Below are 26,361 nucleotides of genomic sequence, written 5' to 3' on the forward strand. Positions count from 1 at the left end.
CAAACTTTTATATCCAAATGGATCACCTGCCAATCTTGTCAAAATGTAGATTCAGCAGGTCAGAGATAGGACCAGAGACTGGGTTTCTAATAAGCTCCCAGGTGATACTAATAGTCACTGGTCTGGTGACTGCATTTTGAGTATTAAGGTTCTAGGATTTGAAGCAATGTAATGTTGACAAGCTGTGCTAGTCCAGACACTAACATGGAATAGTGGCCAGGACCAGGAAAACACCAAGAGACAAAGATGCCACCAAGTGCCATGATGAAGTATATCTGGGATCTGCGTTAATGAGGTGAACGCAGGTGGGCAGGCATGGGAGTGGTGACTGAGCTGAGTGCTGAGGCCTGCCATGTCCTTCTAGTTCTTGCATGTCTAAAAGCTCTCATAATGAAGTTAAAATTCCTTGACTCAAAAACCCCTTGCAACACCACTGACACCAGATCTGTTTTTTACTTGGCTTTGGGGATGCGTTATGTACCTGCATTTTATATTCCATTTTACCAGACTAACATTTAAGTAACTTTAAAATATTCACAATTATTTCTTTGTATCAAAAAGAAACATCAGGATCATATTTACCGTGAATAAGTTGACTATGGGCAAATCTGGCACTTCTGGAACTCTGAAACAATAACTTTGAAACTTATCTGGCAGCTCACCAGTCACACAACAAACATGCTTCCACTTACTCGAGTTGAGCCTCCCAGTAACCCTGGGGCAAGCAGAGCAGAGTCCACTGCCTCCATTTCCGGGTAAGGATATGGAGGCTTTGCAAGTGATCCGTCCTTGCCATGATAGCCAGGTGCTGACTCCACAGAAGTAATTGAATAAGCTACGCAAATGAGCCTCAGTTGGACGATACTAACCTTGCATCTAGAGGTTATAACGCCCCAGAAGTGTCAGTTAGTCTAAGTCCTCCTATAATGAGTGGAATGACTCATTACACTTCCTGGTTAAGCAAGGGTTTTCTTAGTTGCTTTCAAATGCTAAAACAGGTTTTAAAATTAAATATAAACTTTATTAATCTGTTCCTCCAGAAGGTGCTTCAAAGTCCATTTCCAAAATAAATCTGATGTAAAAAAAAAAATCAATTTTTCTCTCAGAGGTAAAAAAAAAAAAGTTATTTCTTCCTAAATATTCCAGATAAGGACTCTATTAACAAAGCAGCTGAGTCCAAAGAATGCTTCAGCATCAGCTCATTCACTCTGAGACAAGACTGAGGCACAGAGCAGTAATACCAACAGAGCTGGCATTATTTTTGACTAACGTTTGGTGAGCAGCATGCCAAGGCCTGGGTTAGTCTGATGTTCTGAGCTGAAGATATCTGGGAACGTCGAAATCCCCACTTTGTGACTTGGGCTGCTGCAGACTTCAGACTACTCGGATGTTGCCAGAGCGCCTCTGCACTACCACATTCTCTTAGGAAAAAACATAAACCACCTCGCTTCCAAATCATCCCAAACTGCTGAAGTTGAACAAAATTATCTCACTCTAAACAAAACTATTTCTTCTTTCTTGGAGTGACTGAGTTATTGTATTAAGTATGGTACATTTAAACGTATCTTAGGCTCTTATTTTGTATTATACTGATGTGTAAGTTTTTCATGACTGGAAGGCATTTTTTATAACAAAACAAACCTAACATGTGTGACTCTGAAGTTATCTGACACCAATAGGCCTATTGAGAAAGTGACCCCAAATATTTTGAATACTATAAGCAGCCCTCAACCATAACTGTTTAAAAAGTGAAAGTAGTAACATCTTCAGTTGCTAAATGCAAACCACCATTATGTTTATAAAGACCTAAATACAAACATGTCGTCCTTCCCACCCAAGGCAAAGGCAGATGTCATGCTACACCTTCTTCCCAATAACATCAAGTATTCTTCAGTAACTCACAAGGTAGCCTAAGATTAGTAGGAAATCTTTAGCAGACACAAAAGATGAAAGATGAAACTGCAGCAAGAGAGCATGGCAAATCCAAAAGATCAATTAGTGCATAAATCTACTGGAAAAAAACAACAAAAAAAGAGAGAAAGAGAATTAACAAGCTACAGTAAAAGTCATGTCTTTAAAGCAGTAGATTATAACAGGGTGGGAAATGTTTAATATGTGTCTTCCTGAAAAGTAGTTGCCATCTTTTGGATTAAAAAAACCAGCTGGCATATTTTCACAGCATCTAGATTTATTTCTGGTATAAAGCCATAGAATTGTGGTCTTATTACTCCTTTCCCACCCTGGCAGAGAATAAACATGAATTCAGAAGCACAGTGGAGTGAAAACAAAGAAGAGTAGAGAGAAAAGGCAGCAGAGAGAGACAGAAAGGTGAGTACAGAGCTACAGAGTGTTTATTGAGCATGCTACAGAGGCAGGCAGGTACACACAGAGTGAAAGTAAACCACCATCAAACCTCCCGACTTTGTTAGAAAATTAATTTTTAATTGTGCCGCTTTCAAACTATACTGAATTTTACATTTCTAAAGATGTAAAAACTCAACTAATAGAAAATATACATGACCATTCTGTCTACATAGATAACAGAATCTATGAATCTTGAAACTAAGTACATCAATTTCAAAAAGTATTGGTCATTTAAACAGAATCAGCAATTCAGATTGACAAGAACTGTTCAAATTAATTTGACCTGTAGATTCTGAGCCATGTTTTTATTAAAGTCAGATCTATTCCTAAATACAAAATATTTTGAGGATTTATTAAAACTGAATATTACAATGCAAGGTAAATTAAGACTAAAGGCACATAAACTTTGGTCCCACCTGGTTGTCAGTTTTAGGAAACTGCCACAAAATTAATCTTCCTGCAAATTTTTGCAGTACACTTTCTTTTATCTTTGAAAAATACATGCACCAGTTCCTGAACTAGCTAGACCAGTCTGCACATGCTCAGAAATCCACAACCATATTCCAAATCTTAATTACAAACTAAGGATGGCAATATATATTTAAATGCACATAAGTCATGTCAACTTCAAAAACATCTACGAAAAATATTCAGCCACAAACAAGACATTACTTAGTGCTGACATTTATATGATACGTCCCACAAGAGTGTGTACAAAAAGGTTAAGGTTCCACAATGCGTTCCACATAGGGCTCAAACTTACAGAAATCACTTTGTTGTCTTAAGAAATTAATACTCTGCATCTTGTTAATTTTAACTAATGCCTACATTCATAACTGAATCTAGACCAGAATTGTGATACAAAGGCCAATGTTTTCTTTAAAGCAATAAAGCCTAAGGTAGTAAAAACTAAAAATGCTGCTTTATTCTTTCAATATAATGCCATCTTATTTGATTAAATAGAAAAAAATGTGACAAGCCAATAATCCAAAATAAGTTCCAAGCAGGAGAAACAAAAACTTAACCTTTTTACACACCCCTGCCTAAACATATTTTAATCCCATGTAACAATGTGCCCTAGACAACCAATTCCATTTTTCTAGTAAATGCACGGTAGCAACACTAGTTTTCCTTTTTAAGGCACGTATGTCAACTAAGTTGAAAAAAGAAAGCAAAATTAAACTGAAATTTTAAACAGACAATAAAAATGGCTTCACTATAGAACAGATGAAATACAGCAGTTAACATCTCTGCCTTTACATATGCCATTTCATTTTAGAACCAAGGAATGATAACAGCATGGAAAAAAAAACAAACAAAAAATCAAACTCTGGTCCCCACTTTTCTGAACAGTCAATAGGTGATGACACTGAACAATGTGATTCACCCCACTCTTTGTCTCCCCTTTTAAATTGTTGACTTGGAGAAAGATACTCTCAGATGGTGGTTTTCGCCCAGGTTGTAATTATGAAGGTCAATCAAGGCCTGGATGGCTTCCTCCACGGTCGCCATCTGAAGAAGAGCCATTTTGTGATCTCTTCTGAAACAAAATCATGAGATTAGATACTTCATAAAAATCAGAAAAGACTTACTACATACTTAAGTTATGCCCATTCCAGGATAAAAAGTCTCTGTCAACAAAAAGAATAGAAACTATTTGGAGAAAATGCTTACTTCTCTCACGTCACTATGTAAAGACAAGGAAGCTTGCTTACTGAAAAAACTTGAAGGCTTTCACAGTACCCCCAGTGTTGGCAAACAGTGTTCGCAGGTCCTCTTCTGCTACTGAAGGACTAGGAACATAAACATAGGACGGGAAGAAAGGTAATGATTAGGAAAACATTTTACATGTTATTAAACAAAACGTATATCCTTAATAAACGCCAGCTTAAATACTTACGGGATATTAGACAGGTGAAGGGTTGCAGAAGGAGGGAAAATGTTCTGAAAATTTTTGGATCCAGGTTTCTTAAAACGATGCAATGGGGAATTGCCAAAATCTTTTGTAAGCCCTTGGTCATCAAGCCCCTCTCGAGGTAGTTGTACAGTCTGATGTTTAGAGAGAGTAACACGAATAATTTTTCCATACATTTTCTGCCCATTAAGGTGGTTCATAGCTATAAAAAGAAACAATATTTATTAACAAATAGCATCAGAATTCAAAAGAAAAGTAATATTTTTAAATGGTTTAAAATATGAATTTTCTTATTACTTGAAAGTAAATTTTGAACAAAACTTCAATTCTATTTTCATGTGTACTAGAGACAAGGCATTTTGGCAAGAAACCCAGCTTCTTTCATACAATGAAATCCAGATTATGACTATCTACTTTCCTCAAGCATCCTGCTGACAAGTCATGTAACTTAACTACCCAAGAAAGAGACTCCACTGTCATCCCCATCTTTTTCTCCCTGCTGCTCCACACTCTAATTGCTAAGTATTATGATATCCTCCTTTGGAATTATTTCTCAATTTCATGTTCTTTCCATTTCACCACTTTTCACTGCCATTATTTTTTATCTGGATAACTCAGCCTTCTCATTTGTCTTCCTGTTGGATATTCCTCTACTTTTTTCCAATTCAATTTTACACAGCAGCTTGATGACCTTTGCAAATTACAAATCCAGTCATCTCATTACCTACTTAAAACCCTTAGGGGTAAAGTCTAACCTCATTCTTTAACACAGTTTGTACCTTTCACAGTCTGATCCTTATACCCCAACCTGAAAATTCAAATTTGAAATGCCCTAAAATCCAAAACTTCCTGAGTACCAACATGATGCTCTGAGTACCAACATGATGCTCTGGAGCATATCAGATTCTGAATTTTCAGATTTGGGACGTTCAATTAGGAGAATGCAAACATTCCAAAGTCCGAACCACTGTCCCTACTGCAGCACACAAGACTATTTCTTGAGGTAGTTGTTACGTTATTTTTAACCAATGAACTGGTCTGACAGTAGGAACGGTTATGTGTTTTATGCACCAGTCACAATAAAAAAGATGGCTTCTAATACCCCATACACTTTGGCTAAACCTCAGGTCTAAATTACTACAATCAAGCTGGATTAAAGTAATAAAGTATTAACAGCAGAGGGGTAAAGACAGTGTGGGAGAGCAAGGAACTGAAATCAGAAGCTCTATTCTCAAAGAGAGTCTACCAAGAATTCATTAAATCCACAAAACCTGTCATACTCACATGCATAAAATAAACCAATCACAAATTTGTAAAAACAAGTTTAACTCTTCCTGACTGTCACTGCAGAGTTTTTAACAGTTCTCTCAGCTTGTAAGCAAGGCTAACTGAAAATAATCTTCTCTCACACCTAAATCTTCTCTCACGCTAAATATATAGCATTTCACCAACTCTTATTTACATTAATGGAACATAGGATCCTTTTATAATGAAACCCACCAAATTTTAAAGTTCTGTAATCCATTGTTTTGAGTGAAAAACTTTTGTTTATAATAAAGTGCTACTATCGCAGACAAAATGTACAATAAGGTGTGAATTTGGGGAATGAAGTGGTATAAAGGTTGTCAAAAGAAAGCTGCCTAAATGAAAAAAATACACAAATAGCTGAGCTTTGAGAAAATATAGGGTAGGAATAAGAAAACAATAAAAAGTTCAAGGTACAGTAACTGCATATAGGAGAGATGGATGAGGAATGAGATTAAAATAAACAACCAGACAGCTACTTCAGGAAGGAACCAGGTAGCAAGAGAGGTTCTAATTAGCTGACTGCTGACAAACAAACCTGAAGGTGCACTAAAGGGGGAGGGGAGAGACAATTAGAACACCAGAGTTATTAAGTTAAAAAAGAAAAAAAAGTGGCCGGGCACAGTGCTCACACCTATAATCACAGCACTTTAGGAGGCCAAGGTGGGAGGATCACTTGAGCCCAGGAGTTTGAGATCAGCCTAGACAACATAGTGAGACCTCATCTCTACAAAAAAAATATAATAATAATAATTAGCTGGGTGTGTGCCTGTTGTAGTCCCAGCTACTCAAGAGGCTGAGGCAGGAGGATCACTGAACCCAGGAGGTTGAGCGGCAGACCGAGACTCTGACTCAAAAAAAGAAGAACATTGTAAAAAACTGAGGTACACAATGATTAAACAAAACAGGAAAAAATTATCTGAATTACTAATCTTGAGTGGATCAAGTGTTAAACAATGGGAGTCTTATACTTTGAAGTATTCTTTTCAAACAAATATGACAAACAGACAAAGCAATATTATAGGAGGAAAAAGGTGAACGTTACACAGAAGAAATGGCATTTTTGGCTGGATATAACTTTTCAGCTTTTCCTTAATCCATCTCTGAAGAAGATATTAATGAATAATAAAACTTAAACGACAGAAAGGTGCTTATATATATCATGGAACTGGAGCTTTGTATATAGTTCTCTTTATTAATTCAAAATATTACTTGTGTCGCTTTTTTTTTTTGTTTTTGAGTTGTTGCCCAAGCTGGAGTACAATGGCACCATTTTGGCTCACTGCAGCCTCAACCTCCTGGGCTCAGGTGATCCTCCCACCCTAGTCTCACAAGAAGCTGAAACTAGGCACACACCACCACTGGCTAATTTTTCCTTTTTTTTTTTTTTTTTGTAGAGACAAGGCCATGCTATGTTGCCCAGGCTGTATTCTCCTTTTTAAATCAATCTTCACATGTGTTTGTCTATTTTATTATATCAGTCTTTTATGTCACGTGTTTGTCTTCTATACCACTGACTTCTCGACTGGTCTTTACTAATACTGGCATTCTTAATGTTAAAACTTTGTCAAAACACCTCTTTCACTGGATCACACACAAGTAATTTGTACACAGTACTTTAAGCAGTATATCAGATGATGAGGTCTGTGCGACACAAATTCCTTGAAATTAGTTGAAGCTTACTTTATTGTTTACTATGTGATTAAAAAATGTTCCCTATGTACTTAAAAGCAGTACTGGAGACATAATTCTCTCAGATAACTGTGTTGTATCATTTGTATCTTTGACGATTTCCTCTTTTTTGACCAGCTTGACATATAATTCTGATAGGTACATTGAAATCCACCAGTACAATTTTGATATGCTCAACTCTGCCTACAGTCTATCCATTTATTATTTACATGTTTTGAGGTCATTTTACTAGGCACACGTATAGTATACATAGACTGTTGTATATTCCAGGTAAGCTCAATTTTTATCGACACTCCTTGTCTTAAATTAATAAAGCCATGTTAAGTTTTCTTTTGCTTACTATTTGCCCATTATATCTCTTCATATGCCTTTGTTTTCAATCCTTCCATACCCTCATGCTTTACATGTCTCTTGAAAAAGCATAAAGGTACACTTTAAAAAAAAATCAAACCTGACAATCTTTAATTGATAAGCTTATCCCTTTACATTTGTCATGATTACTGATTCATCAGGAGGTGATTCAATACTAACTTTTAATTTCTTCTTATTTTCCACTATATCATCTGCTGTTCTTCCCTTCTTCCCTTGTTTTTTTGGGGGGAAAATCTCGAGACCTCTCTTTTATGAGACCAGCAATGACTCCAAAGCATGACTGACTGCTAATTTTGCAGGGCAGTGGAGTTAAAAGTCAATATATACACATAAACATTGCTCACATAGCCTAATACCAAAGTAATACGATTTCCGCTCACTTTACAGAACTCTTTGATGAATATAATTCAGTGGGTAAAGGTTTGTTATGAACAAGAACTAACTACTTTTGAGATGGCAGCTATATATTAAAAAACAGATGCATTTTTTAAAAGTAGTTCTTGAAAACATGAGTTGGAGAAATTAGACAATTATTTTTCCATGAAGGAACTCCTCTTTGGCATTTTGTTAGAATTTATTTTAATCTTTAGGGATCAGTACACTATTTTTAAAAACTGAAACTTACAGATTATATTATTCTTAAAATATGCAATTTTAAAAAATACTGAATCAGTTAAATAAGCTTATGGTGAAAAGTTTATCAAAGAAGCATTTTAATGTCTGCAAACTTTAAAGCAAGTGTGAAATGACTTAACATGGCCTGTAAGACTTGCAACAACCTCATTCATATTTAAACATTACTGTCTTGCTCCATTTCCCTCATTGTTATCTTTTCCCATGCTGCTTCTCAAGCATTAACATACCTGCCTGTAATATCAAGCAGCATTTCCAAACGAAGTCCCATGAAAACCAAAAACAGTGGCAACAGAGTCCAGAAACAAATTTTTTTTTATTTTTCTCACTAGCACACCCTAATTTTGTGTGTGTGTATGTTAAAGACACTGATGGTTACACATTTCAACGTAGTAAATTCTACCTAGTAGCAATACTAAAAAATAAATTATTTACCACTACATAGAGTTCAAAAATTATAAATCATGTTACTAGTTAAGTCAAAACTTTTGTGACAATATTAATGTACAATCACTGGAAGTTTGAGTATACAGCTGCATTATAAGATCTATGTGATCTGACTTTGTATATTAAGTCAAATGAGACAGAAGTTAAGCTAAAATCCATCATTTATCTATGTAATGACCTAAGTGTCAACTTGACTGAAGGACATTTCAAGATTCACCAAGGGTTTAACAGCGTTTTTGATCCAGGCTTTTCACTTTGTAAGACCGCAAAGACGTTTCCATGTGACTCTTTTCAGCACTAATTCTAGCCAAATACTTATAATAAATAACTTTAAAAGAATTAAAATAACATGGCATTAACTAGGAGTCTATGGACTTTATGAACAGCTAGCAGGTAGGAAAAGACAAAGGAAAGATCTTTAATATAAGCGCCATAATTCTCATGTGAAATTGTTACTGGAATTTTGGAGCTAAAACCCTCTCCCATTAAGACTGTATTTAAGAAACGGTAGGATGATAGCAGAAAAATACAAATATGTTCATCACATGCAACTATTCACTTCACATTGTTTTCACAATATGAAAACTGAAATGACATTCTGAGCCCTAGCCATTAGAAAAACAAATGGTTTCCTACTAGTGTGAAGGGGTAATTTTAGTCCGATTTACATTCCACATTTGCAATCAGAATAGAAGCTGCACAGGTAACTCTGAGTTTACGCTTACCAAGCTGTGACTGGTTTCCATCAGCCATCTGTATCAGAGCACTGTCCTTCTTATTGTACAAAATCTTCACACGCTGCACATCTCCATAAACACCTTTTTTTGGAGTCACAGAGAGGTAATCCAAAAATGGAATTAATTTTACATGCAAATCAGCTAAAGATTATCTTTCTGACATATCAATGAAACATTCAGACATCAACATGATCACTCATTCAATCTCATCATTCTCACAAATGAATAAAGGAGATCAAGATTTTGAACAGTGAATTTTGAAAAGAATAATTTTTGATAAACCCTCAAAGCTATGTGAATGATATTAAATTAAAGACCATGCAAAATAAATCAGCATGCATTAAAACAAATTTTGTGTCTATGGAGAGTTTTAAATAGCAAAGAAAAATAGCAAAAGATTTACTATTCAACTTTAAGCCAAAGTGCTAGCTACAAATAAGAATTAAGGTAAAACAAAAATCAAATCAATAATAAAAGTATAGTGCTAACAATAACATACCGAAGAGGGTAAACAGACTTTGGGGCGTAACCATCTTTAGAAGGAGAGAAGAGCAAGCAGCGTAAGACAAGAAGAGAGAAGAGTCGAGGAAGAGCGGAGATGAACAGATCATCCATAACGAAGGGTGGATCCCGCAGAATGGTGAGGTGGTCATGGATCATGGTTCAAGGCGGTTAATTGGGGCAAGTTGGTCCGAGGAACATTTGTTCAAGCACAGAAGCATGAACATAGGGAATGGAGACAGGGAATGAAGACAAGGACAAGGAAAATAAAGGATAAGACAGGGAAGGGATGGGCATTTGGGAAAAGACAAGGAAAGGGAAGGGTGAACACACAGGGAAAAGGATGAAATGGGGAAGGGAAACAGCAATGCAGAAGAAAAAAATAAGGAATTGGGGAACAAAAAAAAAATAAAATATAGGTCAGTACATAGGAAATGCAGGAATTTGGTCAGAAAATGGTTGGTTTATGTACTGTACAAGAAAAACTGAATAAAGTGTAGTCATCCAAGACAAATATGGGTAAAGTACATCTATATCCAAGAGTAAATTACAGCATTTCATCTCAACATAGGGAAGGGAAGCATGCACAGAACTTTAACCTTCAAACTTTTAACTGCATAAGCATGGCTGGTTATGAAATGCAGGCAAAAGTCTTAAAACAAAACAAAGGCACTCTGATTCAAACATTTTAGCATGCAGAACTGTGAATGATAAAATAGTATTAAATGATAAAATAAGCTTTATGTTCACATTAACAGAGGCCAATTAAAAATGAAACAAATATTCAAATTAGACGTCATAAACTGATACATTGAGCTTCCCACATTTCATACCAGCTTTCATAGCATTCAAAATAAAATATACCAGACATAAAATGTACAACTAAAGAAAATAACTTAGCAATAAATTTTATTTAACAAGGGGGGGGGATAAAGTTGAAAAATATTTTTAGAAGACAATGACTAATAACTGCAAAGAAAAAATTACTAAGAAAGACTGGAAGACTGCCTCGTCAAGATCTTTGGAAGAACCTTCAAAGAAAAATGTATTAGAGTAGTTCACATAAAATAAGATTTAAAAAAAATGCAATGACACATAAGCATGAAATGAACAAGCAAATAATTAGAAAAGGCAAAGAGCAAAATTGTTTTACAGTTAAATTTGCAAAGTAGATCACATTTGCCTTTGAGAACAACAAAAAGATCAAAAGCCAAACTACAGTACTTCACCATATTTTTCTTAGGAAAAATAGGTAACTAGGTTAAAAAATATACATAAATATAGATACAGAGATACAACTGTCTAAGGAAATAAAGTATTACCAAACAAGTACGTAGATTTTATTTAGAAGTAGAAACATACAGAAAATACTTTGACTAATGAATGTACATAAAAAGAAAGGCAAGTGCAAAATGAAATAAACATGAAAAACTTTCACGAGTGAAATGGTGCTGAAGAACACACAGGGGCAGTCCTTGTACTGACCTCTTCGTTTAAATTGCTAACCAACAGGACGGTGTTGCCACCAGCGGAGACGCCAGGCATGCCCACTCGGCCAGCGGCGGCTGCAGCAGCGGCAGCGGCAGCATTGGGAATAGCCAGAGGGCTCAGAGCTCCTGGAACAGCTGCAACAGGAAGCCCTGATTTTAAAACAAAGCATATTTTACGAAACACACACAAGTCGTTAACAAAAGCCAACTGCAGTAAGATGGCTGCGTGGCTACGGCTGACCATTCCAAATGGTTCCTGAAAGTTAATTTTTATGAATGTTTACAACTGTCTGTTGATGTGCAGTAGCTAGAGAAAAACGACGATTCCAACAACAAAGCCTTAATTACTTGAACTGAGGTACATACCTGTGTTACGTAAAAATTAAATACACAATACTCCGTGTTTCCTATAGAAAAGCAAACAAAGCATAAAGAATACATTTCCAAGTCACAGATTTGGCAAATTCATTCTATGGCTTATAGTGCGAAGCCAAATGTAAAAACTATCACCACCAACATACTGGTAATTCATACTTTTTTTCTACAAGTGCTATTTTCTTCATAACTCATACTTGAAATCACACAAATGATTGTAGCTTATGAAACAAAGTCCTTCAGTTCTTATAGAAAATTACCCTAAACAGCACTATTTAATTCATGCAAATAACCTACAGAAAACCTTAGCCTTAATTCTACACTTGAGTAATTTATAACGAACACAGCTTCTCCAACAAACCTTCCCAGTAGAAAGAATGAGAAACCATCACCATGTAACAGACTCTGTTCCAGTGTCTTCCAATCCTTTGCCAACCTGTTTTTCCATGGCCTTATTTCTATTCTTTTTGTTTCCAGTCCTCCTGCTGTCCTATTATCTTCAAGTCACCGTATCTTCAGTCATTTTAGACAGAATTCCCTTCTGTCTTGACACCCTTCACCTACTTTTCAATTACCAAAGAACTCAGAATATTTCATCCCTTAAATTTTTAAATACCAACCTACTTCTCAATAAATAATAGTTCACTGAAGAAATGAATATGCTCTTTCATACTTTCCCATGATAAAGGAACAAATGCCCCAACTAAATGAAGCTGGCTTCGAGACATACCTGGGTAGAACTGGCCCTCACCACTGTCGTTCCGTAAGTTCACATTTGATTTCTTCTTTCCTTTCAGCCTTTCTGTGCCTCCATAGGATCTGCCGTTGCCTTTGGTTTCAGAGCTCTTATTCTTTTAATCAGGTTTTTTAAACTTTTTACTGGATAGAAACTATGACCCTTCAACGGCAGTCTGTAGTATTCTCTAAGATGCGTATTATTTATCTAAGCTTTTACTTACAGAACTTTTCCTTCTCATCTCCTTTGAGTTCCAATTTCTCCTTCATCTCTTCTCTCTGAACACTCCACTGGTGGAATGACACATTTCTCATTTGGTACTCTTGCTCTGGATAAGCGTATTTTACTGCTTTTTAGCCATACCACTTTTTAGGATTGTCTTTTTTTCTTGTTTCATCAGTGTTCTTTTTATTTTGGAAAACTTCCAACATACACAAAAGTAAGGAGACTAGAATAATGAACTCCCACGTACCAACCACTCAGGCTGAACAATTCTCAACTCATGGCCAATTTTGTTTCATCCACTTACCCATTTTATTTTAAAGTAAATCCCAGAAATGAGAATCTAATTTTAAAATGGAGAATTTCATGTCTATTGTCTACTAATGTGCAGTATCTTCAGTGCCTCTTTGGCTACACCAGTGGGGAGCTTTTCAACCAACTGTTCTACTGCACAGCTAACGTCTCCATGTTACATCTATGGCTCTCATTTCTCATCACAGGTTGTCTCCACTGAACACTCAATGGGTATGTTCACTGCTGCCAACTATAAAGACATAATCCCAATTCCTAGGCATGTGCTCATACTTAGTTACTGATTTCTTGCATCCTCTTGCAAAGTGACCTCCCCACATGTTTTTTTAAGCATTGTTCCTTCAGTATTTTCAGATAGTGTTGGCAGAATGAACAGAACATTCAACTAAGGTTGACAACAATACAATTACTTAACAGCAGCAGAAAAGCCAGATGTAGTTATTATATTGTCAAATCATCCCCCTTGTTGTCTTGCCTTTAATTAGCTACCTTCTAGTAGTAAAATTAACTTAAAATTCTATTAAACTCCATGGTCTTTAAGAGATTCAGTTGATGGCAAACACGCAAACACACATACACACACATACTACCAACCGCAATACATGGCATGCAGAAGAAAAAAGTTCAGTACTAAGCCTCAAATTCTCATTTAATAAAGACTATAAAAACCCAGTGAAGCTATCTGACCAGCTTATTCCCATAATGAAAAAATATTACATCAGTTTAATTTCTGGATTAATTTTCAATTCTAAAAGACAAGCAGCAATTCTCAGGGCCCATTAGGCCAGAAAAACTTAAATGAGGAACGAACTATAATTAATTACCAAAATTAAAATAATCTAAAAACCTCCCAATCGACAGTATTTTCTCTGTACAGCTCTTGACTCTTACCACCGTCTTCTACTTCTCAGCTAGACTGTCTTGAACTCAGTATCCCACAGAGACAAGAGTCTGAAACTTTTTGGTCTCAGGACTCCTTTTCACTCGAGAAAATTATTGAGGGCCACAATGAATTTTTGTTTATTTGGGTTATAATGCTTATCATTTCAGAAAGTAAAACCAAGAACTTTTTAAAGCACAGAAACACACTTTCACAAATTCTGTTAGGCTTAAGAGTGATACGGAAACCACCACTGTGTACCAGTCTCTGAAGTACTATTGTAAAAGCAGTTCTGATTTGTGGACCCCCATGAGATCTCAGGACTCCAAAGCATCTCTGGAAGACATTTTTAAATCAATACCATCTATACACATGCTTTGTACACATTAAATCCTCACAAAAGAATAAGGAATTTAAAAGATGCATTCACTCACTTCAAAGAAAAAAAAAGCTGTTAATATTTGGGAGATTTTTTTAAAAGGATGAAGAGTTAAATTACACACTACTGACACTTTCAAAATTTATAGTTCTAAATCAACTATTACCCACTTTTTCCTGTTGACATCTCAAGAAAAAATACTAATCCACAAAATATATACAAAAGTATCAACCTACTTAAACTCAATATGGATCTAAAACATATCAGCCTAAGGTTAATATTTCACTTTTATGAAAAACTGTTTCTTCTAAGATACATTTCTACCAGGCCAATATACAATTAAACAAACGAATGATAATTACTTACCAAAACATTCAAAGGTTGTGAAAATACTAAATAAACATTTAAATATTTAGGACATAATTACTTTTAAAAATAGTTTTCTGGAAGTCTTGGTTTTACAAAGAAGATTACTTAGTGGAACAGTATTGTTTAGAACATCAAGCCTTATTATGGAAAATGGTAACTGAGAATCCAGGCAAAAGCCCCTTTTTCTCAGTGTGGCAGACTCACAGGAAACACTTTTAAAAAGTCAGCGACTGATATATTTCAGTAAACAATATTGTTCTCTAAGACAATCAATTTTCTAGTGAGAAAATTTTGAGCTCAAAATAGATTCAATTCCAGCTGAGCAATGTAGTAAGAATTCAACTTCACAAAAAAAATTTTTCTTAATTATCCGGGCATGGCGGCGTGTACCTGTACTACCAGTTACTCAGGAGGCTGAGGCGGGAGATCACTTGAGCCCAGGAGCTCAAAGCTGCAGTGGGCTATGACCACACCGCTGCATTCTGGCCTGGACAACAGTGAACTGTCTCTTAAAAAAAAAGATGTAACTTACCTCTTTCTAGTAATGGTGATGGGATGAGAATCTTAACACCAAGTGCAATGTTCACTGTGTGGGCCCCACTGCTGTTGCCTGTCTGAATGCTGATTCACAGGTTCCTGACTTGTCCACTCACTTCTGCCATTCTCTGCTCCTAAGTCAGCTGATCTATCATGACCAAAGGAGCCTTTGTTTCACATATTCCGTGGTGCCATCTAAGAGTGCTCTGGGAGATAAGAGGCAGCCAAACCTGCCCTAAAGGCCACCAATATGTCTCTTCTATTATTTCCTCCCTTGGGCTGAGAAATTAGAAAAACTTCTTATGCACTTTTACAAAATCATAAATAACTGGAACAGTCTAAGACTTTATTGGACTTTGAAAGCCTCTGAGGACAGTTTCCACAACTTCTCTCAGTATGCTAGTCTCTGAAAAACTACTTTGTCAATCAGTAATTTTTTAAAGATTTATTCTAAATGTTGCCTATGGTAATACAAATATAAAAACCTACAAAATATTTCATGATGCACTTTATATCATGACAAGCTCTGAAAAAATAATTTTCCATATAAATGTTAGTTCTTCGTTATAACAGAAGACAATACATTCACTATGTTCCCTTTGTAAAAATTATATAAAACATTACATACATTGACTCTAATAGATTACTTGCAGCTATAGAAATAATAATTTTAATAATTTACATCTTTAGCTGAGGCAGCAGATATGCTGGAAAAAACTGTTTACATACATTAATAAGGAGGAATAAAAATGCTTGTTCTTCTCCCAAGACTGTTACAAGGATAAAACAGAGTTTTGTTAACTGTCATATGCTGAAGGAGTTGCAGGGATCTTTTCCATGTGAAATGAGCCTTATCAGTTAAGCTATCCAGACATTTTGAGTAATTCAGCAATTATTTAAAATTCTCATGTTAGTTCATACACTGTACTACTAACCCTTTCTCCACTGAAATAAATTATGCATCCCTCTTCCCTTCAGGTCCTATTTCACTTAAACACAAGGCATCCTTGACCTTGCCCGTTTCAACTACAGAATTAAAATACCTTTGTCAAATTATTTGAAATCACTAATCAACTGATATCAATATATTATTAACTAGTCTATTCTTTATTCAAATTCCCTTAGTTTGCACCTAATGTCCTCTTTTTGGTTCTAGGATCTCATATTACATTTATTCATCATTATCTCCTTAGGTTCTCTGACTGTGGAAGTTTAATCTATGATTCTGAGGGATGCAGAATTTTAGCCTTCCATTTCCCATTCTAAAACGTCCATCCCAAGTCATTCATGTGATTTCTTTTGGCTTTTCTTCTTTTCCCTGGTCAAGATATCTGGCAGTTACTAGTCTGTACTACAGAACAGAAGTGAACTGAACGGAGGTGGGACCTTAAGCCTTTTGATCCAACACTCTGCTTAACTGCTACTATTCCTTTAATGCTTTACAATTCCAGACTCAGACAAATTCAATCTTACATTCTGTCAATGCTTTCATCTGGCTTTGGCAAGTATTATAGTGAAAACACACATATGACTAATTACACATTTTGTTACCCACTTGTAGCTGATTTCCTCGTCCACTGTCAAAATAGTCCCATAAACCCAGTTAAGTCCTGTATCCCACTTTCAGCCTCCTTATAAGTCCAACAAGTGTCTCGCAGTATTCAGATCAGAATCCTTTCAAATTTTTTCAAAGTTCTCCTTTCAATCTGTTCTTCTTTCTCCCTTTCATGAAATTAAAAATGGTGAGAAGAAAGAATAAAGTGTGTAAAGCTTATGATTTCAGTTCTGGTTCCAGCTCTGCACCTACATTTCTGTGTGGACTTGATTTAAAAAACGCTGTAGGTCGCATGATGGTTCTAAAAAGCATCTCTGTATTTTCCAAGCCCCAATGTTTCCATTACACTCTTGGTCCAATCTACTACAGTCAATTCACCTATGCTAGCCTTAAAAGCAAACACTCGTTAATATATAGAGACAGCATTCATTAAATGCCAGGCACTGTGCAACTTTACACATATTAACTCATCTAATCCTCACAATAACCTGAGATGATAGGAATTATTATGATGCCCATTACAAATGTGGAAGCTGAAAGGACTTGAAGCCCATGCTCTTAACGATTATGCATACTAACTTGCTACAAATATCCCCTTGGGTCCTGCTTTACACCTAAACCATTCCATTCCACTTCTTCTTCTTTTCTATGACACTTCTTCAAAAAGCAGTAGACACTCTCCTATGACACTGATAGTATTAACTCCTTGTAATGTGATTTATACTCGCTCTCATGAATCATGGAAACTACTGGACTGAGCAGTCACTTCTAATTTGAATACTATTTAATTCCTCAATTTCTTGTTTCTTTGTTTTATTCACAATATAAGTATGTACTGCTTAAGGTTGAATTTCAACATTTTAATCCTCCTGCTCTTATACCTGAACAATTGTAAGCCAAAGTTTAAAATATCATACCTCTAGCCTCTGAATTCGCAGCTCCACAAAACTCTTGCCCAAGTCCTAGGATGAACTTCCTACTGTCCAGTGGATTCCTCCACAAGCTTCATAAGCACATCAACAAGATGCCAAGTCCCATTACCAGCATATGTAATTTCCCCCATATTTCTCCCTTTGCATTCCCATTTTCTCATCTGCACAATCCCTCCTAATTTAGATTCACAATAACAGCCTCCTTAGACCAAGAGCCGACCTGGTACTCCTGGTCTCCACTTTTGCATCCCCAACAAAGTCTGGAGCTACAGCAACTTTCTTAAAATCACACTGGTCATTCTTATCCACATGCACAAAGAGCTGATGATCCCTTCACAGTAGCAATTCTTAGGCCACCTCCTCTCTTTGACAATATAAAGAAAGCCAAACACCTAAAACTTGGCACAAAATATCACAGGATGGTTACAAATATGTAGGAAGCTCACACTCTGCTCCAAAAGGAGTCTAAGAACACCTGCACAAAATTTACATCAGCTCTAAGATCTTGTCCTGTAATAGTTCTCTCTGGCCTTATGACCTTTTAGATTTTCCCAATTACCCTATTCATCATTCATAACTGAACGTTTGCCACCCTAAAACATGGCATATACTATACCACATCTAATCATGCTCTGTTTTGGCCCAAAAAATCCTCCCAATTTCTCTTTCTGTTGATGAATCACTCATTTAATTATGTGCTATAATATACTAACTCCATTATATATTTCAGTTTGCCTTCAATGAGAACAACTCATATGCTTGCTGTTTCTACCAGATAAGCTTTATGAGAATATGACTCTTGTTACTCTCCCAAGTTACTGTGGTGCCTAGCACACAGTGTTAAAATGACTGCCGAAAAATGCAATACATGGATAAAGCTGGATGACACAGGTGAGGCAGCACCCTTTTAGGGATATGAAATGTCCGTGGTAATTACATAAGAAGGGAAGCAGAAAATCTAGAAAGTAGAGCAAAAGGGAGATTCAGAGAGAGAAAGAGGATACCACTTTTAAATTAAAATCAAGATGAACAGTAAAAGGAAAAAAAACTACAGGGCAATAGAAATATAGAGCTAGAAAAAACTCAGACAAAAAAGATAAAGAATCTAAATGAAATGTCCTATATGTATCTGATGTGGTTTAGAGTTGCTAATAAATAGCTTCTGCATTAATTCTTACCTCCTTGGAAAGAGGTACATTTTACACCATGGTAACAAACATAACATAATATAGTTTTTATTTTACTAATCGCAGAAACATCAGCAATAAACTTTTTTGGAAGCCTTTTCTTTGTTTTACCCATAAACTGTCAACTCAAACACACATTTTTTAAAAAAACACAATCTAAGCCGGGCTCGGTGGCTCAGCCGGTAATCCCGCGCCTTTGGGAGGCTGAGGTGAGTGGATTGCCTGAACCCACGGGTTCGAGACCCGCCTGTGCAGTGAGACCTCATCTGTACAATAAATCAAAAACTCAGCCAGGCGTGGTAGCGCACGCCTGTAATTCCGGCTACTTGGAAGGCTGAGGTGGAAGGATCGCCAGAGCCCAGCAGGTCGAGGCTGCGGTGGCCTGGAGCGGCCACTGCACTCCAGTCTGGGCGACAGAGTGAGACTCCAACTCAAAAAAACAAAAAACCACAATCTATAGTTTTATTTGATTTAAGCCTTTCTTTATGCTGAAAATTTTCTATCCAAAGACTGGAGTTGATTACTTCAGAATTCAGACTGTCTGGCCTTAAAAATTTAACTCCAGGATGAATATGAGAGGTCCTCAAATATAAGACAGACTAAAAAAGGGGAAGATGATGAGAGCTCAATATAAAACAAAGATCTCTTAAGCTATAACTGAGAACAATATCTGGGTAAACAAAGTGGATCAACTTAAGCAAGACTATGTCATCATCTATTAAGAGCTTTAAATGAAAATTCTGCCCTGGATAATAAAGACTTGTGAATTAACATTGCAGTCCCATAGTAGAAAGTTTATTCAACTAAGAATGTGGTCAATAAGCAACTATGAACTGATGCAACCACATTTTTTCTCAGGTTACTATCACATCCATAGCCCATAATGCTTTCAAAGTACTCCACAGTCATCAAACATGCTTCCTTTGCCCAGAAGATAAAAAGCATTCCAGATTTTAAAACATTCATTCAAATAGTATTTAAAAAGCAGGACAAGCTTCAAATTAATTTGTAACTCAGAGCAAAAATTTTTTCCAGAGGTAGAAATTTTCAAATACACAATTTTATCTACCTAAGCTCTTCTAACTTCTTTTCTAAAAGAGACATTGTAAGACTTAAAAATTAACGTTTTAAAATTCCAGCAATAGCAAGGTAGAGGACAGTTCGATAATCCAAAGAACTCAAAAGCATTTTCTAACACTGCACACACAGAGAAGGTCTACTACACCTGCAGTTTCTGATTTCTTAAGTAGTCAAAATGAAGTAGTCAAAGTTATGGACAGAGAGCTGGACTAGTATTTTCATCTCACTTCTGGCCAAATATTTCTGATTTATGTTGAACATGGTAAAATAACAGATTTAAATTTATATATATATATTTACATTTTGCTGTTTCGATGACATTCAGCGATATGCTTTAAAATCTCTGTAGTTTAATAGCTTTGGGAACTATTTCTAGCATGTTTGTGTATGTGATTATTTGGGTCTTTCAATGTGTCTGCAGTAGATGAGTTATTTGGTTTGATCTTACAGTCATTATGTTCTTTGTTGTAATTAGTTTTATTGATTTTATTAATGATATTACAAAGTTAGGCATAAATTAAGATTTCTGATATAAATTTTAATGTATTGTTTTTGAAAGATAAAAATATAAAGTCAGCTTACTATATTTTGATTTACCTATCTGTCCCTATTATGTATACAATTTTGAATGGGTATATGAGCAAATTACTCTTGGTTCTATAATCATAAAATAATCAAGCTAAACACTGAATATACTTGGAAACAAAAAGCATCTTTAACGTTTGATAAAAAGAGGAAATTTAAACTATGCGATGTCCATGTTAACTACACGCATGCCATTACTCTAGATAACTACTCCACAGGATTAAAGAAGAAAGGCTGGAAGGCCAAGTTAACCTTCAGTATATTTTATTTTACTCTTTGTTAGGAGCACAGACTTTGGAACCAGCTACCTGCTTTGAGTACTGGTCCAGTCACTCACCAGTTATGGGAATCTGAGTCAACTATTTATGCCCTACTTTCCAAATTTGTGAGACGGGGCAATAACAGAGACTATGCTAAGAACAGTGCCTGGAACATAGTCTGTGGTAATGATTAGCTAGTATCAATATTCATATGCATTTAACAAACTTCTAGTTCCTAGAAATGAGACAATTCCATTCTAAGCTACAGTATTTTAAAAAATTTTTTGCCACAAAATAATGACACGAAAAACTCTAAACTATAGGGGCGAAATCTAAGTAACTACTTTGAAGTTATTAACTCTCTAATTATTCCTAGGTTAGCGACGACAGCAATGGGGTCTTTTCCAGGCATTATGATGAGCCAAATTTTTCTACGGAGATCTGTGGTAGTAGGAAAAAAAACCTAGTCCCTTTTATCAATACCCGTGATAAAGAAGGACCCTGCTTCTTAGAAACTGGTGTATGCATATCATCTTTAAAACCTCTATACCATGTTTTTTTTTTTTTTCAAGTCTACTTATGACTTATAATGCAATCATTAGCCAAAAAGTAGCCTTACTAACTCATGAAAATATCACAAAATATTTTTGTTCTTTCTGAGCTTTGGGGCTTCTGGTTTGGTAATCAAAAACTTAAAAACAGCATTCATCTTAGGAGAAAAGTAAAACCCTACAGGATGCTAAAATACCCATAATTTAATATCTGAAAATCTCCAATAAATCTTGCTTTATAAAAATACATGCACATACAAAAAAAGGGGAAAAAAAACCCCAAACAGGTATCACCTACATATATATACGTGGAGGTTGCTCTATTACCTCAGGGCTACAATTCTAATTTCCGTATTTGTTTAGCTTTAGAGTTTTTTTCCCCTCACCACTGTGATGAGATGTAACATATATAACAATGTTTCACTAAAGATTTTTTAAAAATTGGCACATCACAGGAAATCCCACTCAAAAAGAATAAAACACAGACTACAAATACATATGTACAGCAACAACAAAACAACCTGAGGGTTTTTAATCCTTTCACTGAATAAATAGGTGACGCTCATACCTGGATATTCTTTTTTCCTCACAATTAGGTATAGGAGGCAAGTGATGATAACCTATTAATATGTACTGAGGAAATATAAATACTTCGTAGTTTCTTATTTTATGGGGATAAATTGCTTTTGAGAGAAAGATATCAACATTTTAATTAGCACTGTTTAGTCCTTAACCCACTTGCCCTTTCTTTTTGGGGAACATTGGGCAAGGCCAAATTCAATAGTTACATAAATATATAAGACTGCTCATCTTAGGGTTGAGGTCCTCATTTTGAGCCACTCAGACTATTAGGTCCGACAAGCAACCAAGGGCTTCTGAAGTTTAAAGCAGATGCTGGGAATAATCTATGCTGTGCCTGCTCAGAAAACAGCTTACCTACCTGCCTAAAGACAAGCAAAAGCCAGCACCAACTTTTCACACTTAAAATTAGCAAAACAAATGAATTTAACTAACTGTCCTGCAAACTGTATTACAAGACAGACAGCTCTAATAGATGAGTTTTATAAATATTTTCAACTAATTAATGAAGAAGAAATGCAGGAAGTGGGGGGAAGCAATATTTGCAAGCCCCCACTGAAACCAATTAAGGTCACAGTCATTAGTGGATGCTAAAATCATGAGTAGAAAAAAGCAAGGAAAGGACTGGAGCGTCACCACCCAAACCCAGCTTAAAGCATCACTAAAGCCACAACAAGTAGGGTAGCCAGATATGATAAGCTTCTACTGAGGCACAGTATGAAACACAAGAAATACATGCAAGCATCCTTGCTTAAAAAAACACAACAACGACAAAAAAAAACCAAACAGACTCTAAGATACTAAATCCTATCAAGCCTCTGGAGCTAACTACCAGTTTACATTAAAAATGCAGCAGACAAGTTAACTTGACATTATGAAGCAACAGCCAGGATACGAGATCTCTTCATTAAGTAAGTGGAAATGAGACCGGGTAGAGGAACAAGACTGTTACAGACTCAGGAACCATAACTACCAAAAGTCACAAAGACCTTGATGGGATCCCACTCTGATCAAATCAAATCCTAAAAAAAATTTTGAGATAATTGGGGAAATTGTAATTATCAGTTGGATATATTTGATAATATTGAGAAATGATTATTAATTGTGGTAAGTGTGAAAAAAATTACAGTTTGGTACAAAAATGTAATTATTTTAGAGATACCATGGTAATATTTGAGAAGACATGTCATGATATCAAGGATTTGCTTTAAAATATAATTTTAAAAATGAAGATAAAAAAGTATTAGCATTATTGAACCAAGACATGAGGTATGCGGGATTCATTATATTAGTTTATAAATGAAATCTCCGGTAAGACGTTAATAAACAAATATTGGTAACTACTATCATGTGAATGGCCTATTCAAAAGTAACAAAGAAAATCAAAACTTTCAGAAATCGCTTAAAAATAAGTTGACTTGTAATTTTATGCATCACAAACACAGAAAAGAAAAACAAAGTCTAACAGCTAAACAATACTGTAGTAACATAGATCTAAATGATGTAAGTTCAATTACAAACTTTCTTCTATAACAATAATTCTAGACTCTATTCTAGCAAAACCATCTTGGGATCTTAAAAAAACAGGAATGCTTGTGAACCAATCCCAGTGAGTCTCAGTTCAGGGTAGGGCCTGGTGACTTCCAAGTACAGCCAAAGTTTGAGAAACACTGTCCTAGAAGGGCTATAAACTTACCTTCACGAATAAATGAAAACTGTGTGCTGCACCTGTTTGCAATTATAAATATTTTAACATCAATGGATACTTTAGAAGTTTTCTTTACATTTAAGATCTTATGATCAGAATGCCTGTTACCTTATTCAACTTAAAGAATATGGAAAGCCCTAAAATTAAACCTTCTTTGTACATATTATCTGCCCTAATTTTTTAATTGTTGACAACATGATCATAAAAAATTACTTTGAGCAATTTTTAAAAGTTATCTACCTCCTAATAAATTAACTATACCTCTTAACATGACAAAATGATCATTATAATGAAACTCCATTTATAATCTCAAGGATTTTTTATAACCTTGTTCTTTGAAATATAGTATGTGAATGAATGACTAATAGTCTGCCAGGTTTGTGATTATGTATTTAGATGTCAGATTTCTAATTAATTACAACACACTCAGTGTCCCGTCTTCGAATAAATTACATTTTCTGAGACACTGTGATCCCTAGCACTAAAAGCAGAAAAGCCAGACATGAAAACTAGCTTGAAAAAATTACTGTGCAAAATAAAGCAAAATTCATTAATACTGAGTCTAAACATTAAATTCAGTCAAGCAGCTAGATATAAAAATTATACAAAGTAAAGTGAACCCACCTATTCAGAACCCACATATTCAGAAGAGAATATATTACCTTAAATTTGTGTGCTTAACAAAAACCAATTAAATAAAGGGGTACTCTAACAATTATTTCATTTTGATCTGGTACTGTTGGAGAAAGACTGAGCAGAAAATGAATCCCATCAATACTAGTTTGGTAAAGACACCTAATTAAATATCATTAGAGGAAATGAAACATACAAAACATTTAAGCAATATTAGACATCCCTGTAATGGATGTTTGAAGACCATATAAAAAACAAAACACTAAGTGATTCCTCAATATCATAACACCCATCAAATATGTAAAGAGAAAAAAAATTACCTTCATGTCCTGCAAATGGATACTATCGAATTGAGATGAGTTATTTAGAGATAAATTATTTAAAAATGCTTTTCCCAAAATTGGCCAGTCTAAAATAGGTAAATAAAGTTGAAGGATCAGCTCATGCCAAATATGAACACAAAATCCTCATTAAGCATTTTACAAAAATGATTGTACATCCCAATAGAAAGAATACAGACAACCAATATAGAAAACTGAAGATCTCAAATTTAAATTTGCAAACTAGATAAAAGAAATTAAAATACACTTTTTCCTATCAATTTCATGTGAAATTAAAAAAAAATTACTCATTGTAAGTAGAGGAAAAAACAGGACAGTCAGGTTCATATACCATTCATGTTAGTTTAAATTAGTATCACCTTTTAGAAAGAAATTTGTAAACAGTATCATCAGTCTTTAGCCAACAGGTGGTTGGGTGGCCATACAGGTGTTTTAATACAAAGTATGGAAATAGTATCATATCAATTTCAAAGGTACGATATATTCATTAGTATGTTATGCAAGCATTAAAACCATTGTTAAAAAAAATTTGAAATGTCAATTTATAATAAAACAATGCTCCAAACTGCAAACCGTGATTTCAGTTTTGTGTAAAAATATATATTTATATCAAAAAAGAAATATATAAAGATGAGATTATTTGTGAGTTTTGATAAACTAGAGTCTCAAAACTAGTTATCTCATTTTCAAAACATATAACTCACCTATACTTTCAAAATCAACTGAGGTTACTTAAAATAAAAAAGTCCAGTTATAATAAAATATAAAACCATTAGAACAGGCAAAAAAGAAGTCACTGAGAAAAGAAAGGTAAATTCACCATATTTTAACCATAAAACATTTTCCTTTTCTCTTATGAGGAGGCAGAGATGCAGAAACAAAAATATATCATACTAAACAATACAACCTGTAAAAAAGCACTAGACAAAGTTTTATTTATTAAGAACTAACCAACTTATATGCTTTTAATGAAAAATTTTAAACACTTGAATAATTAATAAAAGCATACAGTAAGATAGAAGTTAGCTGTGCTAGTGTTTCATAATATTTTATGAAAAAGACATTATTTATTATTACTTTTAAAAAATTTCACCAAGGTCATGAGATCACAAGGAAAATAATGATGAATTCCCTAGAAGAATCCAGGTGACTTCTAACCATTCCCCCACCCAGGATTCAAGTACATCTAAGTATATCCAGCTGGCTCCTTAGAGTTCAAGAAGTGATTATTGTCCCTTGTTGCTGCTAGCTGGATTTCTTGGTATTTTATCTTTAAACTGTTTCTTCAATAAGTTGCATGTGAATCTTTCAGCATCTCAGACACCACATGCAGTCTTGATGCCAACATCTACTTTATGTGGCTGTTTTAATGATTAAATAATGTATCTGCCACTTGGTCCAGTTGAATGACTAGGACTCCGAAGCTACTTGATAAATGTTGGTTCTTTTCTATAATACAACTTCCATCAGTAAAGAGTTCCATAATCTATGGTAGTAATTATAAGCAAGAACCATGTTTCGCTCATTATCATCCCACTCTTAATTTTGCTCTTAAAAACTGCACACTGTGTAATATTCACTCTAACTTGCAAGCCCAACTTAGGAGATCAAGGCTTCAACGAAGCCCACACAGTGGTAGAGATTTTGACAGGAAAGCGTGTAAGCACCCTAAAGCATCTACTAC

At 35.1% G+C, this 26,361-nt stretch overlaps 1 protein-coding gene across 4 annotated transcripts in view; it reads right to left on the reverse strand.

Annotated features, from left to right (window-relative positions):
• Window positions 1-2,328: 2,328 nt before the first annotated feature.
• Window positions 2,329-26,361, reverse strand: part of PTBP2 (polypyrimidine tract binding protein 2) — a 77,332-nt gene continuing 53,299 nt past the window's right edge. Inside the window, exons 8-13 of one of the 4 annotated variants that reach the window (XM_021705905.1) lie at window positions 11,452-11,591; window positions 9,965-9,998; window positions 9,454-9,546; window positions 4,265-4,481; window positions 4,080-4,157; window positions 2,329-3,901 (exon numbers count right to left, since the gene is read on the reverse strand). In XM_021705905.1, coding sequence (XP_021561580.1) covers window positions 3,772-3,901; window positions 4,080-4,157; window positions 4,265-4,481; window positions 9,454-9,546; window positions 9,965-9,998; window positions 11,452-11,591 — 692 coding nt within the window. In that variant the 3' untranslated portion in view covers window positions 2,329-3,771. Of the gene's footprint in view, window positions 3,905-4,079; window positions 4,158-4,264; window positions 4,482-9,453; window positions 9,547-9,964; window positions 9,999-11,451; window positions 11,607-26,361 lie in introns of all 4 variants that reach the window. The other 3 variants (XM_021705904.1, XM_008071998.1, XM_008071997.1) reach the window with 3 other exon arrangements.

Source organism: Carlito syrichta, unplaced genomic scaffold (assembly GCF_000164805.1).
Source record: "Carlito syrichta isolate Samal-C Ts95f unplaced genomic scaffold, Tarsius_syrichta-2.0.1 Scaffold314804, whole genome shotgun sequence".
Taxonomy (NCBI): domain Eukaryota; kingdom Metazoa; phylum Chordata; class Mammalia; order Primates; family Tarsiidae; genus Carlito; species Carlito syrichta.